The sequence below is a fragment of the Taudactylus pleione genome, unplaced genomic scaffold, assembly GCF_031769625.1.
Source record: "Taudactylus pleione unplaced genomic scaffold, aTauple2 ptg000494l, whole genome shotgun sequence".
Taxonomy (NCBI): Eukaryota; Metazoa; Chordata; class Amphibia; order Anura; family Myobatrachidae; genus Taudactylus; species Taudactylus pleione.
This window is the reverse complement of record NW_028284896.1, coordinates 1,517,827-1,535,030: the sequence shown is the minus strand read 5'-3', so window position 1 is coordinate 1,535,030 and position 17,204 is coordinate 1,517,827. Positions and strand designations below refer to the sequence as shown.

The 17,204-nt window shown below is 45.6% G+C and overlaps 1 protein-coding gene across 1 annotated transcript in view; it reads left to right on the top strand.

The window, feature by feature from the left end:
- The window catches only part of LOC148502532 (urokinase plasminogen activator surface receptor-like), a 58,636-nt gene extending 43,509 nt beyond the window's left edge, over positions 1 to 15,127 (top strand). Inside the window, exons 5-7 of the mRNA XM_088449726.1 lie at positions 3,554 to 3,712; positions 7,909 to 8,040; positions 10,796 to 15,127. Coding sequence (XP_088305852.1) covers positions 3,554 to 3,712; positions 7,909 to 8,040; positions 10,796 to 11,043 — 539 coding nt within the window. The 3' untranslated portion in view covers positions 11,044 to 15,127. The remainder of the gene's footprint in view (positions 1 to 3,553; positions 3,713 to 7,908; positions 8,041 to 10,795) is intronic.
- The last annotated feature ends 2,077 nt before the right edge of the window (positions 15,128 to 17,204 follow it).

Sequence of the window (17,204 nt, the reverse complement as noted above, 5' to 3'; positions counted from 1 at the left end):
TAAAATACAGGGGACAAAATGCATAGGGGTCCACTGTATTTTAAGTACCAGCACAGGGCTTTTCTGAGCTGGTCCTGGTTGTGGAAATACAGTGGACAAAACGAGTAGGGGTCCCCTGCATTTTTCATAACCAGCACCGGACTCTTTCTAGTGGGGGAGTAATGCCACAGCCATTGGAACCCTTTCACCGGGTCCCCTGGCCAAAGCATTAAACTGGACCGCTAGTCAGCCCAGGCCGGAGATCCCTGGGGAAGTGCGGACCCCCCCAATAAAAGAGTTCCCCCGCTCCAGGGCACCTCAGGCCTGGGCTGATAAGCCTAGACTAGCCCCAGCACCCCTGGCTTGTGGGTGCCGGGTTGATAGTGTAAATGTGGTATAAACAATAGCATGATCTGCACACATAATCGTCATTCCGTTCATCTCTGAATTAGGCACTCTATCTATTTCCTTGCTGACTTCCAGTGGCAAACGCAGGATTTCTAGAGGGGGGTTTCCAAATGCTTGATTTTAGAGCGAGTGTGGCCAGTCCATGAAGAGGGCAGAATTACCACTTATCCAGCTTTAATATGCATCATACAAAGTGTATTGTGTGTCATAATTCTAGAATATACAGGACCAGAGATCACAGTAACCCATTAGATGCGGCAGTAGGGCCATCCTGCCTGAGCTGAATGATTTTATATTAGATGTGGGCACCATTCCAGAGCATTAGAGCAAGTCCGGGAGCCTGGAGGAGCAGCAGAAGAACCCAGCACTGCCCTGGACATATATGTACATATTGAGCTCTATAGCAGCACATCCCTAACAGTGCATGTTTTCCAAATCCCCTAATTGGTGCACAGGTGTATATATTGCTGGCTGATACATGTTAAAAGATCCACAGGTGGTGCTATTTATTTCATTTATGATACAGAGAAGAACATGCAGCGCTAGTAACATTCTATTATATTACTATTTATATTGTGGTCATGGTGTGGGCTGGGGAGGGGGGTTTCCAGGCAGACGGAAACCCCCCCTGCGGTTGCCTATGACTTCTTATAGTGCACATAACATTGCTCCAGATCGTGGGCCTGATTTAGAGGTGCACGCTATTGTAGTTGTGACTGCGTCATTTGCCGAAAGACTGTGTCTCTATGCTAATGCAGCAGCCGATGGAATCCATACAGTGATGCCGGCCAGCTGTAGCGCACCACCGGCCGCTCATCAGTCGCATCATCAACCATTGCACCAGTCTTATGGAGGCGCAGAATCTCTGTCTGAACATGACCGATGGTGTCAGTGCAACTGACTGCGACATAACCGCGCCTGGCTAGCCACCCCCTATTACCCAACCAGAAACGCTCAACAAAATTGTCTCTTTCTGCCGGCAAATTCATTCTGTGGCTCCTGGTGGTACAGTAACTATTGGGACACATGCGTGTGCAGACTGAAAACATCGGCAGCTAGTGTGCGACAGCGACGCTGCGTGCTCCTCTGAATCAGGCTTTCTGTGTGCCATATTCGGACCTCACACTGCCCACTATAAATACAGCTTTGTGGTGTCGGCTCTAAAAGTATATTAATAAAAGTCAATCAATTTATTCAGCCCAGGTCATAGCAACCGTAAAGTCAAAGGCAGAGTATTGTTTACCAGGGGATATGTTGGAGAGTCGACGACTTAGGGCCTAATTCAGACCCGCTCGCGAGCGCAGGTCGCTCGCAAACGGGTCAATGGTGCCCGAATGCGCATGACGGTGGGAGCTCCGTCGTGCGCATGCGCGAGACCCGGCGAGCGACGAGGAAGCCATCGCTCGGGGTCTCGCACCAAAGGGGGCGTGCTGTCAATGGTGAGTGTCGATGGTGGGTGTGCCAGGGGCGTGGCTGCCAGACGGAGGCGTTCCCATGGGAACGCCTACCGTCTGGGTCCGGCCCCACTGACATCAGTAGTGATGTCAGTGGGAGTGATTTTGGCTCTGATAGAGCCAAAATCACTCCTGGGCTTGCGGCAGCGAGACCCTACCGCAGGGTCTCGTCGCAAGCCCGATGGTCGCGATGGTCTTGACCATCGCGACCATCATCATGGACGCTCGCTATAGCTGTGGGTGGTAACCCACAGCTATGCGAGCGTCCAAGATGCCGCTCCATTTTTAGGTAGGAGGGCCCTGATTCAGAGCGAGCGCTCTGGTCAGAGCGTCCGGCTCTGAATCAGGCCCTTAGTTCACAATAGGGCAAATTCATCATCAAGCCCCGACTGGCCCCCGTTAATTAGGGATCTTGCTCGCAGTTGCGGCGGTGGATAGCAAACTACCAATTCCGTATTGCTCAGGCGCGGGGACAACTGCTCCGAAATCCAGCAGTTACTGCACATGCATGAATTAAGTCCACACAAGCGGAAGGAGATGGTCAGAGGGATCCCTAGCGGAAGAAGCACAGCCCCAAGAACTATCAGTTCCTGCAATCAAACTCCTGAAAACATTCAGTTTGCAGAGTTTGATAAATGTAGGTCCCCATACTAGTGTACGGGGACGTCGTGCTACATCGGTATTGTGCCGAGTGCACAAGGTGATATATCCTACATGGCAGCAATGCTAACATGGTCTGTTACTAATAACAGCATTTTCCACATGTATATCTCCTAATAATATATCAGGAGTATTCAACATGTGGCCTTCCGTCTGCTGTAGATCTACACTGCCAGTTTTGCTATTAGGGCATGCTAAAACTGTGGCAGGGCATGCTGGGATGTGTAGTTCCACAGCAGCTGGAGTACCACATATAGAATACCCCTGTACACGATAGTTCTCTCCAGCATGTCCAAAACAAAAGGAGGGCAATCTGACTAGGGACATGCACTCAGGGTAGTCAGAGCTCTTGGAGCAATTTAATTGTAACTTATAAACATCTTCTTTGTTTATTGTAATCATGTTTATAGTTAACACTCCCCAGCTTTGTGGAGCTCCCTGGGACTGCAGGGAGATGAGGCAGCAACAGCTCAGCCTCGCTTCTGTATAGTCAGATACTGCTTGCAGAGCTGGGGGCAAGGCCACACCACACGCAGTTAGCTGCACAGAAAGAGAGCTAATAGAGGCATGCCTCTGAGTTTGCGGGGGGTGTGCCTTGAGCACTGATGGACACCTTGGATGTGTCATGTTACCAGTGCACTGCAGTGTTTAGAGATTGGAGTTCAGTCAGCAATCAAGAAAACACAGTGTAGGAGACTCAATGGACACTGAAGCTTATTGTAGTGAGGGGAGAGTTACAGTGAGTAGGGGGTGAGACAGGCTCCCAGCACTCAGACCCATCTCCATGTGTGCACTCCCCAGCCATTGACCTCACCGCACATCACTGAATGTGACCTGGACCCCATCCCTCTTTATCTGTCAGTTATTATTATTGCCCAGTCTTGTTGCAGTACTGTGTTGTTCCCAATTGTAAAGCACAACGGAATATGCTGGGGACCATATAAATAACTGTTAATAAATAATAACTGATTTGGTATTAATAATTCATAAACCACAAACATGCTTCCACATCATCCGTCTCATTGTATAATAATAGCAGCTTTTATCTCCAGGAAAGGTTAATGCATCGGGTTATAGCAAAGGTTGTGGATCTGCAAGCATTGGAAACGTGAAGTGTACAGATTTGTTTGCCTACGACACAGGGACCCGCCAGCGTTACACATATATGTCTTGCTGCACCAGAGAACTCTGCAACAGCCCTCAGGTGTCCGGTGAGTGCCGCAGGAACTCCTGCAATAACCTGTCACAAGGATTTGTTTTACAGGTGTTTCAGAACAAGATGAAGTAATGCATTTAGGTTTAGATTCTCTTACCTCATGTGTTGTTGCCTGAAGTATCTTGCATATATAAAAATATATAGCCAATGGCGCTCAAAATGGAGCACTATACAAATCTTAATAGAATCAATATAGGAGTTACCACACAGCTGTTATGGCTGCAAGCCAAAAGAAATACTAAAAAAATGACCAACACCGCTGTGGAAATACCCAAATGTATATTTGCAATGTAAATCAATAAATAATGATATGAAATAAAGCACAATACTAAGAAAACTATACCAGAATAAGATGAATTATATAAATCATGTCATATATAACAATTTAATATTACAAAACAATACAGTAATAAAAACAAACATTGGCCAATGTAACATACAATAATATGAATACACCTTATATTAAATAATTATAAAAATATAACCAAAGTGACACTGTGAAAAATAATTTGTCAAAATCACCGCAATGAGCAGCTGGGATTTTTGATGCAATATAAGAAAACATCTGATTCCATAGAATAAGTCTCTTTTAAGACAAACAGGGAACCTGCAATATGTAGCATTCAAAAGGCAAGAATGTAGCTGCTTGTGCGTTCTGAAAGCACAGTTGTAGCAGCTTTAAACTCCAAATACAGGAATATTGCAACTTTTGAGTTGTGTTATCCAGATGTATGCTTTTTAATGTGTATGGTAGGGATAATTGTCCACTAACAGTATAGAGCAGTCTTAATAGATAGTGGTATCGTGCAGTAATTGTAGTTTGTGTTCACTCACCGGTGAATTTTGTGTTCCATGGGACTCCCAGGGGAACTCCGCTCTCACACGGGATGTGCTCCGGTTTCTGGCTCAAGCCTCGTAATGCGTGAGGCACCAGGATAGTTAAAACTGATGAATTATCATATACAGGTGCCATATTCATTGGACCTGGTATATTAAGGGTGAATGGATTTCGCATTACGAGGCTTGAGCCAGAAACCGTTTTTCTGGGACTGTCCCGCTGTCCCACCCACGGGTCGCAGTGTGACGTTGGGGGAAGCATACACCGCTGCACTGCATAGCATAGCAGAGCAGCGGGTATGCAGAGTGAGAATAGATGCTGTGCGCATGCGCACAGCATCTATTCACAGTACGTGGGGAAGCCCGGGAGCAGCCCAGCATCTCTGAGATGCTGGGCACGCCCCATTAGTGATGTAAATGGGGAGTGACACCAGGCCACGCCCACTTTACTATCAGACCACGCCCCCTTTTTGGGGGCACGCGCCTCCATTGCGCGGAAGTCCCGATTCATCTGAGACAAATGTTGGGAGGTATGCTTGTACCTACATCTCTCAGGCCAGTACAAAAGGCCCTTGGTCTTTTTTTTTTTCTTTTCAAGCAACCTGTAAATTTTAACAATTAAATAATACCTAATGCAGCAAAACATAAACTAAAATTAATTTAAGAGGCTAAAAATGGGTGGGAGCAACATACATAGCCCAGTTTATTAAAGGTCAAAAAGCCAGAGTTCTGTCAAAAATAGGTGTTTGAGTTGGCGATGGGAACTTTATTTTTGTTTCAACCAACACAACCAAGGTATACCGTTCGTGATAAATCTGATTCGCCAGTGTCGTAACCAATGGTGTGCGAACGCAGTGCTCTTTGGGCGGCACCGCCAGTCATCCACGGCCCACAGGAAAAAGAGGCGTGGTTTTAAAAGAAATGGTCGTGGTCACACAATAGTATTTCCAATTCAAATTACGCCACACAGTAGCACAATCTTGATTCACATTACACCACACAGTAGTGTCCTTTTTTCATGTATGACACACAACAGGAATTCCCCTTTACACAATGCCCACATTTGTGCCCCTTATACACAATACCCACAGTAATAGTGCCCCTTAAAAATGCCCACTGTAGTGGTGCCCCGTATGCACTGCCCCACAGTAGTGGTAGTGCCCCTTATTCAGTACCCTCAGTAGTGGTGCCCCTTAAGCAGTGCACCCAGTAGTGGTAGTGCCCCTTATGCAGTGCCCACAGTGGTAGTGCCCCTTATGCATAGCCCACAGTAGTGGTGCCCCTTATGCAGAGCCCCCCTTATGCAGTGCCCCCAGGAGTGGTGTCCCTTATGCAATGCCCCATTAGTAATCACCTTGTAACAGTGCCCCCAATAGTGCCCCTAGTAATAATGCCCATGTAGTAGTACCCCCAATAGTAATGCCCCAGTAGTAGTGCAGCCTGAGTAATGCCGCCAATAGCAGTGCCCCCAGTAGTAGTGCCCCCAGTAGTAATGCCCCCTGTAGTATTGCCACCAATAGTATTGCCCCCAGTAGTAGTACCCCGAGTATTGCCCACAGTAGTAGTGCCCACTGAGTAATGCTCCAATAGTAATGTTCCTTGTAGTAGTGCCCCCTGTAGTAGTGCCCCCAGTAGTAGTGCCCCCTGAGTAATGCCCCTGCAGTAGTGCCACTTATAGTGAAGCTGCTAACACAAAAAAAGAAACTAATACTTACCCCGCTGCCGTCTGGTCCACCTGACTGCTCCTCTGAACTATGGGAGAGACGTCATGACATCTCTCCCATCGTGCACTGCGGGAGCTGGAAGCCGGAGCTGAGGAGTGAGCTCCAGCCTCCGGCTGCTGCTGGACCTGCGGGGAGGCAGAAGGGTGCCTGCTGGTAACAAACTCTCAGCGGGCACCCGGCAAATGGAGCCTCCCTGCGGCGCCAGGTTAAGGTAGGTCGAAGGAGGCGGAACTGGTTCAGTCTCCAAACAGAAGTGACGGAACACAGTTCCGCCCCGTTCTGACCCACTTTAACCCCTGCATAACAGCACAAACAATCATTTACAAACCTAATAGATGGACACTAAAACTGTCAGTGTCCTCCCTGTCCTTCCGTTTTTTTGAAGCCAGCTTGCTCAAGTTAGGTTGATAATTTATAGTGTGGAGACAAAGACATGCTTCAGAATTTTGCATTATTGTTTGACTGTGAGCAGGACTGACTGTGATACACTCACCAGATGCCCCGGGCCTGTCTCAGAGGGGCATGCATATGCAACCGCGGCTGCCTGTTTTTGCAGAGTCGCAGCAGCACTAATATGCAAATGCTAATTTCTGCCTTCCCCTTGTGTACTGACTTCCACTGAAATGTGCAATCGATGAGACGTCTACTTTCATTGTCCATGCACGGTGTAATACCGCCGGTGGTTCTGGACAATCCACCATCACGTGCACCACCGACCATCTGAACTCCGCCCATACTTACCTACTCTCCCAGTAGACTCACGTTTTTTTTCGGGTAGTCCCCACCCCCACGTAAGCATAGTGAACTGGGCAGGATGGGGTACTGGGAATCGCGAGTCCATAGAGAGGGGATGGGGCTAAAATTAAACCAATTTGCCACAGTAGGGGCAGGGCCAAATGACCTAAAGACCCAGGCCCTGCCCCCAAAGTAATTTACTTCACCTCTCCAGGCTTCTCCTGGAGAGAATTAAGATGCAGGCAAATGTGACTCTGGCTAAACTTGGCCTCTGTGGCTGCGGCTCTGCATCTGGGAATGCAGCTGCTTTAGACAGCATTGCTTATGGAAGTCTATGGGCTTCATACTGCAAAATCCTCTGCAGGGCACTAGTAGTATTATTGGTTATCCAGTAGACTATTTCATAACCAATTATATTGCTACTGTATAGTATAATATTTATATATGTGGCTATTTGGTTTTGTTATCTTATGTATGGTTCTTGTTTATATTTTTAATAAACCCTAATTTTTGTTAATAATTGTTTTCATGTGAGGTTGGCAAGCTCCTGCTTTTTGCACCTGCTGCAGACACAAACCTCTATTTCTCCTGTGTTTCTCAGGCGCTTGGTTGCCTGTTGTTTATTGTTTGGAGGTTATGGGAGTGTTGTGGGCATGTACCAAAAGCTCTGCAATTCCTGAGTGGTGCGCATGGGGAATGGAAACTTGTTTTTGATGGGTCTCTGGAACCTAGCATGGGGCAGGTGCACGTGGCGATACTGTTGATAATTGGTATCGCCACGTGCACCAACATTAGTAAACCAGGCTTCTCCGCAGCTGTCCGGAACTCCAGCCACTTTGTGTGTGACCCATTATATGTAAATATGTCATTTCTTATCATATATTTCTCTCTCCAGTTCCGATACTAAATAACCACAATGGAGAGACATGTTACGGATGTTATGACACTGGGAAGAACGAGTGCGCTGATGCAAATCTAGGCCAAGTGAAGTGTAAAGGCAAGCTCATCCGATGCATGGAGGCATTTGGTAATAACTGACTTTACATTTGTTTTTGTTAAGTATGTTGTATGCAAGAGTTCTCTGATGTTAAAATCTCCCAAAACAATTATTTAATATTACTACTAGACAGCACCATTTATACTATATGGCATGTATATTACAATTGGCTACTGGGCAATACTATTTTTTTTAAAATGAAATAAACCCCAACAACTCTTTCGAATTCCACCTCTACTGATATTCCCGGCCTTAGCATTGGCACATAAGGGCATTTTTTATGGACCCATATGTATGTTCCAACTTTTGAGTCAGCGAAACGCGTGTAGCTTGTGAATGGGTGCTGTTAATCCATCATCTAATAGAAACTATAGGGGCTTTGAAATATCTATTTTAGATAGCAAATATATTCTACACTATGTAGATAAAAGTGATTGGACACTGACAGCCAATAGATAAACAAGATTTTATTGACATCAGTACTTTGTAGGTCCACCACGTGCAGTGATTACTGCAGACACCCTTCTTGGTAAACTGTCCACAAGTTCCTGGACAACAGCAGTCGGTATGTTTTGCCATTCCGCCATAACTACAGTGACCTACTGTGACAATGAAGTCAAGTTGGTCTAGAACGCACCCGTCGCTCCAATTTATCCCAGAAGTTCTCAGTGGGGTAAAGATCTGGACTGTGAACTGGCCAGTCCATCCGGGGTAGAGAATTGTCTGTACGCCAGTCCAGGGTTGCCATGGAAGCATGACAGGTGGCATTGTCGTCCTCATAAAAACATTTGTTGTTTCCGTAGAACTGTGAGTGCATGGGCCTCCCTACAAAGTGTTCTTGCTGAAACCACCACATTAGTGGTCATTTGGAACTTGTGTGCAATGGTATGCATTTTGCTTGCACGGGGGTGTCCAATTACTTTTGTCTACATAGTGTAGTTATAATCTATTTCAGTCACTACCATTACTGTGAGCAGAAACAAACTCAAGCCACCTTTCTCAGAACCTTTCCAAAGTCAGTCTCAGGAAGAACAATATAGAGCTGCAGTCCTCCAGAGGGAGACCAATCTGGATAGTGAATCTAATGGTACAATAGACAATGCTGAAGGTAGGGGCAATATCAGATTATCATTGAGCCCACAATTTGGTAATAGCGAACTAACACTGTGATCTGAAATACTGATATTCAAAAACGGTGGTTGCAAACCTCCCAACATCACCTGATGGTAACTCAACATAGGGGGGGGGATTTACTGTCATAGTGAACATGGCCACAACCTGGGCTCTCCAAGGACCTTGAAACAGTACCCTAAAATAGGGATTGTCCCTCAGAATTTGTGACAGTTGGGAGGTTGCTGGCATACAGTTACCTAGCAGACAATAGAGACACTCACACCAGACAGTCCATGGCTGATGTTATTTTGCCAAAGCAAAAGCTTCTCATTGCCTTAGATTCGAGGCAGAAGGCGAAGACGAGGAAACTATGTTGCTACTGTAATACAAATGAATGTACCCCTGGTGCTTCACATGTAGGCCAATTTCTATAAGTGAATACATAGTTCCAATATACATATATAACCACAATACTAAAAGTGGGTAAAAGTAAATAAATTTATTAAAAAATTATAGAGTATCAATATTGTCTATCTGGACACATACAAAAATACGTACACACATATGTAGCAACTGTCAGATTACAACGAGATAAGTGTTTGCCGGCAAACCACCTTCGTGCACCTTCATCTGCAAGCGACCCAGCTTAGCACAGCAAACGGTGAGAACTATATTTTCCAACTCCTATGTGGACATACACCTAATCCAGGTGTCAGTTGCTACATTTGTGATTACATCTTTACCAAAGATACTGACTTTTTTCACTGTATACTGTTTTGAACACTTACCGCTTAGTGTGAAGACTATCATTTGGAGATAATCTCCATTAAGTTAAAGGGGAGAGTAAAACGCCCAATGGTGTATCCCACCCCTACAAAAATAAAGTTGCACTGTCAGTTTTATGTTTTTTGTTATATGTGTGTACATATTTTTGTATGTGTCCAGATAGACAATATTGATACTCTATCATTTTTTAATACATTTTATTTACTTTTACCCACTTTTAGTATTGTGGTTATATATGTATATTGGAACTATCCACTTATAGAGTTTGGTCTACATGTGAAGCACCAGGGGTACATTTATTTGTATTCTAGTTCGCCATAACTTATAGGGAAGCTGAATCCCTATTTACCCCCAGGCCTGCATCATATATAGGTTTTATAGGTGTAGCGCAGCCTTAATTTGTTTCTCCATATGTTGCTACTGTAGTCTCTGTGGATCTTGCTTTGCTCTAAATAGAGCTGAGAGGGGGCCTCTTTATGAGTATATTCAGCGGGCGTATGGTGACTCATAAAAGGACTCTGCTCTACTGCTCTTTCCACTTGCCTTGGAGGAGCCATGAGTGCCCCTAAGTCAGTGGTCAGTGCTAGAATAGCCCCAGTAGCAGGCGCTACCTTTGCACCTAAGGTAGGTCCACCACTGAGCATTGCCTCTTTGCCTGACTAATGTCCTCATCATGCACTCCCACAAAATGGCAGCCTGACAATTAAAAAGTGTTGTTCAAAAACATCTACCCCACAAGCAGATTTTATTAAACACACAATTTGCATAAACTGCTCCCTCGTCTCAAATAATCTGTAATCGATCAAAATCTAACAATGGATTCAATGAAGTTAATTGATAGAAGCTTTGTGTAACTAACGATGTCTCATGTTTTCCTGTTCTGCAGATAAGAATCGAGTGACCGTGATGAAAGGCTGCAGTACCGTGGGCTTCTGTTCCTCCACATACCCATCGCTGCAAGTTCCCAATATAGCGGAGATCCAGTGCTGTGCTGGAGCCTTCTGCAACAACTTCACTCGGGAAACTAGCATCACTCCTGCTACACCCGTCAGTAGCGCCATGACCATAAACAGAGACTTCAGGCTCATAGTCTTATTTATCTTAATATATGCCACAGTAAGACACATTTCCTAACATTGCCCAGTAAGCACTGCAATATACTTGTACAGAAGACTTGTTATTTATATGTGAGAATACAGAGGGAACACTGAGCTGGGCTTCAAAATGGAACCTCCTGCTTTTTCCTGCCCAGGATTCTGGGACATCTTTCCAGCTAACTGGATTTGCAGATCTTTTTCCCAAATTGTACAGTGTTTATGAGCCCGGTCTGCCGAGCCATACCTGGAAAAAGATGCCATTTTTAACATCGTACAATGCGCCGGTTCCCCCAAAATGATCTCCTGTAATTGGCTGTTGAAAAATCGGTAACAGGCAGAAGACAGCAACTCTGAAAAACAATGCATTTGAGAGGCAACATTCCTATATCAAAGGTCAAATGAATTCTGGATCTGTCTGCAAGCTTCTGGATAAACAATTCCCCAACAGCTGCCAAGTTTAACTGCAACTCTACATGATTTTAAGGGGTATAGTTACTAGAAGTGGAGTTGTTGCCCATAGCAACCAATCAGATTTGACTTATTTACCTAGCACCTTCTAGAAGATAATAGCTAGACTCTGATTGGTTGCTATGGGCAACATCTCCACTCCCAAAAACCTGCACTTTAGTATATATTCCCTTAACTGACTATAAGGTTCTTGCACATCTACAATCTAGGGAGATGACACGGAGTTGAACATATGCCCTTTTGCATAGCGTAACTTGAGTTTTTTTGCAATTAGGCAGAATTAAATAAGGGCGTGTTCGTAAAAATGAAGCCCATGCAGACCAGCACATGACACATGTTAGGAGGCGTATATTTTGCATCCAGTTTAGGGAAGGTGTAAGTACGCGCCGATGATGACTTGTAGGAAACGAGGTGACGTGGCAGATGCATCTCAAGATATGTGCAAAATTACACATTATATTTTAATGCTCATTTCTTTTGAGTAGTGTGCGGCCATTTTACTTATAACTCTGCGTCACCCCTTAAATATCTGGTTTTTATTTTATTTTATTAGGTGTACAGTAGAATTAATTTCATATATATTAAGGAGTAGATGAAAAGCAAGTTACTAAGGTCCTGATTCACAGATGGATGAAATGTCTATGTTTGCGCAGTTGAGCGATTATCGGTTATCTGCACTTGCCGCACACTGCTCGTGAGTCTAGTTTAATTTTCGTTTTCGTCGCACGCAATGAGGACTTATTCCCAAAGTAATTGACAGGCAGGGTCTGTTTGTGGCCGGCAAGTGGGGTGTGCGACTCAAACGCTGGCATGTCGCGTCCATTTTTGGGGCACTTCTCAGCCTGCTGCTGCAATCCCATCTGCTGTAATAATGTCTCCGGCGTCGTGGCGGGTCTGCGCCACCGTAGGGTTAATCAGAAGGCCGATAATTGACCTGTCTGCGAGCGATGCTACGTCTCTGTACGCAGTTACTTGGATTTCCAAAGCTGCCGGTGGGCGTCTCAGTACAAATACAGACAGCTGTGACATTTTTATATTATCACCAGCCGCTGAGTACAAATTCGCACCTACGGTAGCATTACCGTCCATCTCTGAATTAGGCCTTAGGCGCTGAGAACGTTTTTTTCATATATGTGCTACGAGGAAGGAGTAGGTGAAAAACAAGCTGCTACGTAAGAACTAAGTACTGGGAAAGTTCTACAACACTGGAATGATAGAAATGTGTAACTAAAAATAAATTGCAATTTGAACTCGTACAGTATGCCTTTTGCACATTCTCAGAACCGGCCCTAGGCATAGACAAATTAGGCCAATGCCTAGGGCCAACTCAGCTTGACAACGGGCAATGATGGAACCGGGACAGGCGGACACACCGCTGCTCTTGCTGTCCTAACGCGATCAGAGCTCTCAGCTCAGCTCTGATCGGGTGGCAGCTCATACAGCCGGCAGCAGCGGGACTGGGGAGCAGAGTCAGCGGGTAGTAACAAAAATTGCCACTGGAGGAGGGCTGCTGGCCATGCCCAGCCACAGTAGCTCCTCCCATGGACCTTTGCGGTGTCCAGTAGCCTGGGCCTGTCTGCAGGTAGACAAACATGGGTGGAGCGCCAATGCTCTTGCTGGCACAGGGCACTAAAATGTCTGGTTACAGCTCTGTGGATGAGGATTGCAATGGGTGAGGGGTGATGGATGTTGCTGGCTGCTGCTGTGATCTGTACTGCTGGTTGATTGGTGCTGTGCTTGGAGAGGGGTACTGGGTCAGAGGCGGAACTAGAGATGGTGCTTGGGGGCACCACCCAAAATCTTGCCTAGGGCAGGAAACTGGTTAGAGTCGGCTCTGCACACTCTAGTCAAGTTTTGTAGCATTTCAGAGCTTGTAATGTGGAATAAATTAAAGATGTTCTTATTTGAAAAATCTCTGACCATAAATATTGTAGCCAAACATTACGGTTCCACCATTACTCTGAATGAGAATAAAGTGTAACTGCAAGGAAATATATAACAAGTATATATCCGGAATTGGGCGCCAGCCAGGTAAAGAGAAGCTGTTATAATATAAAGGGAAGAGTCAGTCCCCACAAAACCAAATTTGCAAAAAAACACAAGAAAAAACAGTGCTATATGGGGGCGATACGATTCAGCGTGATGCAGAATAGCCCCGGTAGTGAGCTCCCAGCGTTATTCAATTCATCGTGCTGTTTGGTCGGACTTAAGGATTTCTTCTCGCACCCCCCAGGGGATGTGAGGAGAAATCCGACTAAAGTGTTTTACTGCTTAGCGCGGCGATGACCGCTGCGTGGCCGGTACTTTAGTCACAGAATGCCGGTACTAAACACTCAGGTTAAGTTGCGAGAATGGCATTCTCTGACTTAACCACTTGCCGACTAAGCAAACGGCGCACTGAATTGAATCGCCCCCTATAAATACAGTAATCATAGGTACCTTAAATAATATCCCAACAAAAAAGGGCTTTGACGCAAACAGCCTGGGAGATTTTACGTACTGTACACAACACGCATTTGAAATGCAAAAATAAATCTCCCACTTTCAATAGGATGCATTTGTACACGGAGATAGACCTGTGGTTACAGGGACTAAGGAGCTCATTCAGACCCACTTGCAAGATGCGATCGCTCGCTGCCAAAAAGGGGCCGGATATTTAAATTAAGCACTTGTACTGCGTCGCATAAGGATGCCCACTATGTCTGAGCGAGCTACGACAATAAGCACTCGTAAGTGTTTAAAGATGCCCCCTTGCCACTCGCAACACACGTCATCTCCGGGAATTGTAGGATTAATCGGGAACATCGAGAGCCATCGGAGCTGCTCGCAGCCCTTGAGGTTGCCTTTCCCTGCCGCAAGCACTGCGATCAGTGAGGGCTGAAAAATCTGTTCAATGACGCTACTTTGCTAATTATGCAAGCCCTTTAAATGGCGTTTTGGCGGGCAGACACGCCTGCGTTCGCAACACCACTCCCCCGTTCACAAGCACCTTCCCCTGTTACCACCCACAAATGGCGCTATCTGTCACTCAAAGTAGCAACCTGATAGTGGCTTACGAGCAACCAAAATCAGATCGCAAAGACTGGCTTGCGCACTGCGAATTATACACGTGCGCAGATGGGCAAAAATTGCTCAAAGCAAGCGCAACTTAGCGACCGGGTCTATATCAGGCCCTAAGTATCAATCCCTAATTCTGCATTTTTAAGATTGTGATTTATTTATTAATTAAACCCCTTACGCCGAAGAAATATTCTGATTTCCCTGACGTTTAAATAGTTAATGATTGTTGTCACCATATATCTCTAGGGGAGCAGCAAAATGACCCAATTTATCTCTGTAGCTAGCGTCTTGTCCTGGCAGGCAAGATTTGGTAAATAGCTCCGATATATCAGAGTTAAACAATGTAACACGAATTGTTATTTAGCATGGAAAAGTCTGATAAATAATAAAAAGACCAGTATATCTGCTTTACCCGATACAGAGTGTATATAAACTCTCCCAGGGACAACAAAAACAAAACTTATTCTGCGCATTCATGGCACTGATTTGAGGTAAAGGTGGGGCCCTGGGGGACACTAGTATTTAGCATAAGCCATCAAATAAGCCATTGATACTATTTTTTAGCTAAGATATCAAGGGGTATATTTACTAAAGTACGGGTTTTTAGAAGTGGAGATGTTGCCCATAGCAACCAATCAGATTCTACTTATCATTTATCTAGCACCTTCTAGAAGATAGTAGCTATAATCTGATTGGTTGCTATGGGCAACAACTCCACTTCTAAAAACCTGCACTTTAGTAAACATACCCCCAAGGGTGAAGATGCACAGTTTCTAGGATCCAGAAGAGGAGTCAGAGAACAAATTCTATCACCCCACTTGGGGCTCTGACCCGCAGGTTGCACACTTCTGCTCTAAGCTGTTATTAGGATAATATACCCCCTCTATACATGTTGCTATATATTATTCTGTATATGTTCTGTTACATTGTATTCTGTAAATTATTTTTTTCTCTGTATATTTGTACTTATTAGCAAATATGTTATCTGATATAATCATTTCATATGAAATATCATCCAATGCCACCACTTAGCCAGATATATTTTTACTAAAACATTTGAGAATGTCACCATTACCAAGCAAGTCAATCACAAAAACAAGCCTGTATTTTATTTGCTATAATACATTCATTATCTAGCCAGGGTAAACGCTGCAATTGGCCATAACCCACCCACCCCTGGGGGCCCAACAAGTTCTGCAAGTCCCCACCCCGAATAGCAAACTGCTCTGCATGCAGGAATCTTGGTTGGACCACATCGCCACCTACTGTACATTAAGAGGCAGCACTATTTTCCCTGCAAGCAAACACTTTACATTTGTCACACGTCAGAAGGGCACAGGCAGGGAATGAAGACTTTTAGAGCATTTGATTACAAATGAGGGATTGGGATGGCGTCAAATGTCCATCTTGCCTCAGGTGCTAATATTTCTAGATAAGTTTCTTGTTTGGCACAAAGACATTAGGGCGTGATTCAGGTGCACGTAATGATGATGCCGCAAGCGAGCGGCCACTGTTTTCAGTCTGCGCCTGACTCTCACCGCGCATGCAAGTAACAAGAGGATGGCTAGCTAGACGCGGACGTGTCGCGGTCAGAGACTGCCTCTAGTGACGCAGCTGCACTGACACAGGTGACCATGATGAGATGGATAATCTGCTCCTCCATAGGGCTGGTGCACTGTCTGATGGTGCGTCCGATGGTACAACCGATGAGATTTTAATACGCACAGTGGCAGACTAGCACCGCAGCCGGGGGGCTCTCTGTATGAATACCATTGGCTGCAGCATTAGTACAAACTGACGCAGTCACGGCTCCAATAGTGTGCACCTCTGGATCAGGCAGCTGTTATTATGGGATGGGCTGGGTTGGCCAAGTGCCTTTAGTGTGCTGGAGTCACCCTCAGGGGGTGCGGTCGTTCCCCAACATGCCATGGCCACAGCCCTTTTACATAGAACAATGGTGGGAGGTTTCAGATGACTCTTTGTTTAGCTCTTAAATCACTTTATGTATATATAAGTGTTTCAGAGGCAATATTACACTTGGGCTCGGTTATTTGGGGTGATGGCACAGAGCCAGCTTACAGTAAAATTACTAATTGCACCATCAGAAGTCTCTTTATTGCAGCCTGATGTGTCTCTTTGCAGTTCGAAAAGTGGATATTTTTCTGTGAAACAGCTCAAAATAATAACGTTTTTTACTTAGTTACATGCCCTGGCCTCCCCCCATATGTGCATGCCCCACACCCCATATGTGCATGCCCCACACAGGGGTGTATCTAGGGGTCTGGGCAACCTTGGCAAAGTAAGGGACTGGCACCCCCCCTGCTCCCACCCACCCCCTGATCAATGGGAGGGAGGGCTCTGACAGGCTGTCCAGCTGTCTGTGCTGCTGCTCTCAGAAGCATCAGTGGTGGATGATGAGGGAGGGGAAAGGGAGGGCCGATCTGATCCAAGCAGTTAGTAAACAGAAACCGTGGTGGCTGTACGGGTGGCGATCGCTCCCCACCTCCCCGTCGTCCAGCGCTGATGCTTCTGACTGAGAGATCAGCAGCAGCACAGACTTGACAGATAGAACTGGCCGTGGGTGACCCCCCACACTCTGCCGGTGCCCCTGGTGAGTGCCATCCTAGCCAATAGAAAGATACGTCCCTGGCCCCACACACCCCTAAGTGC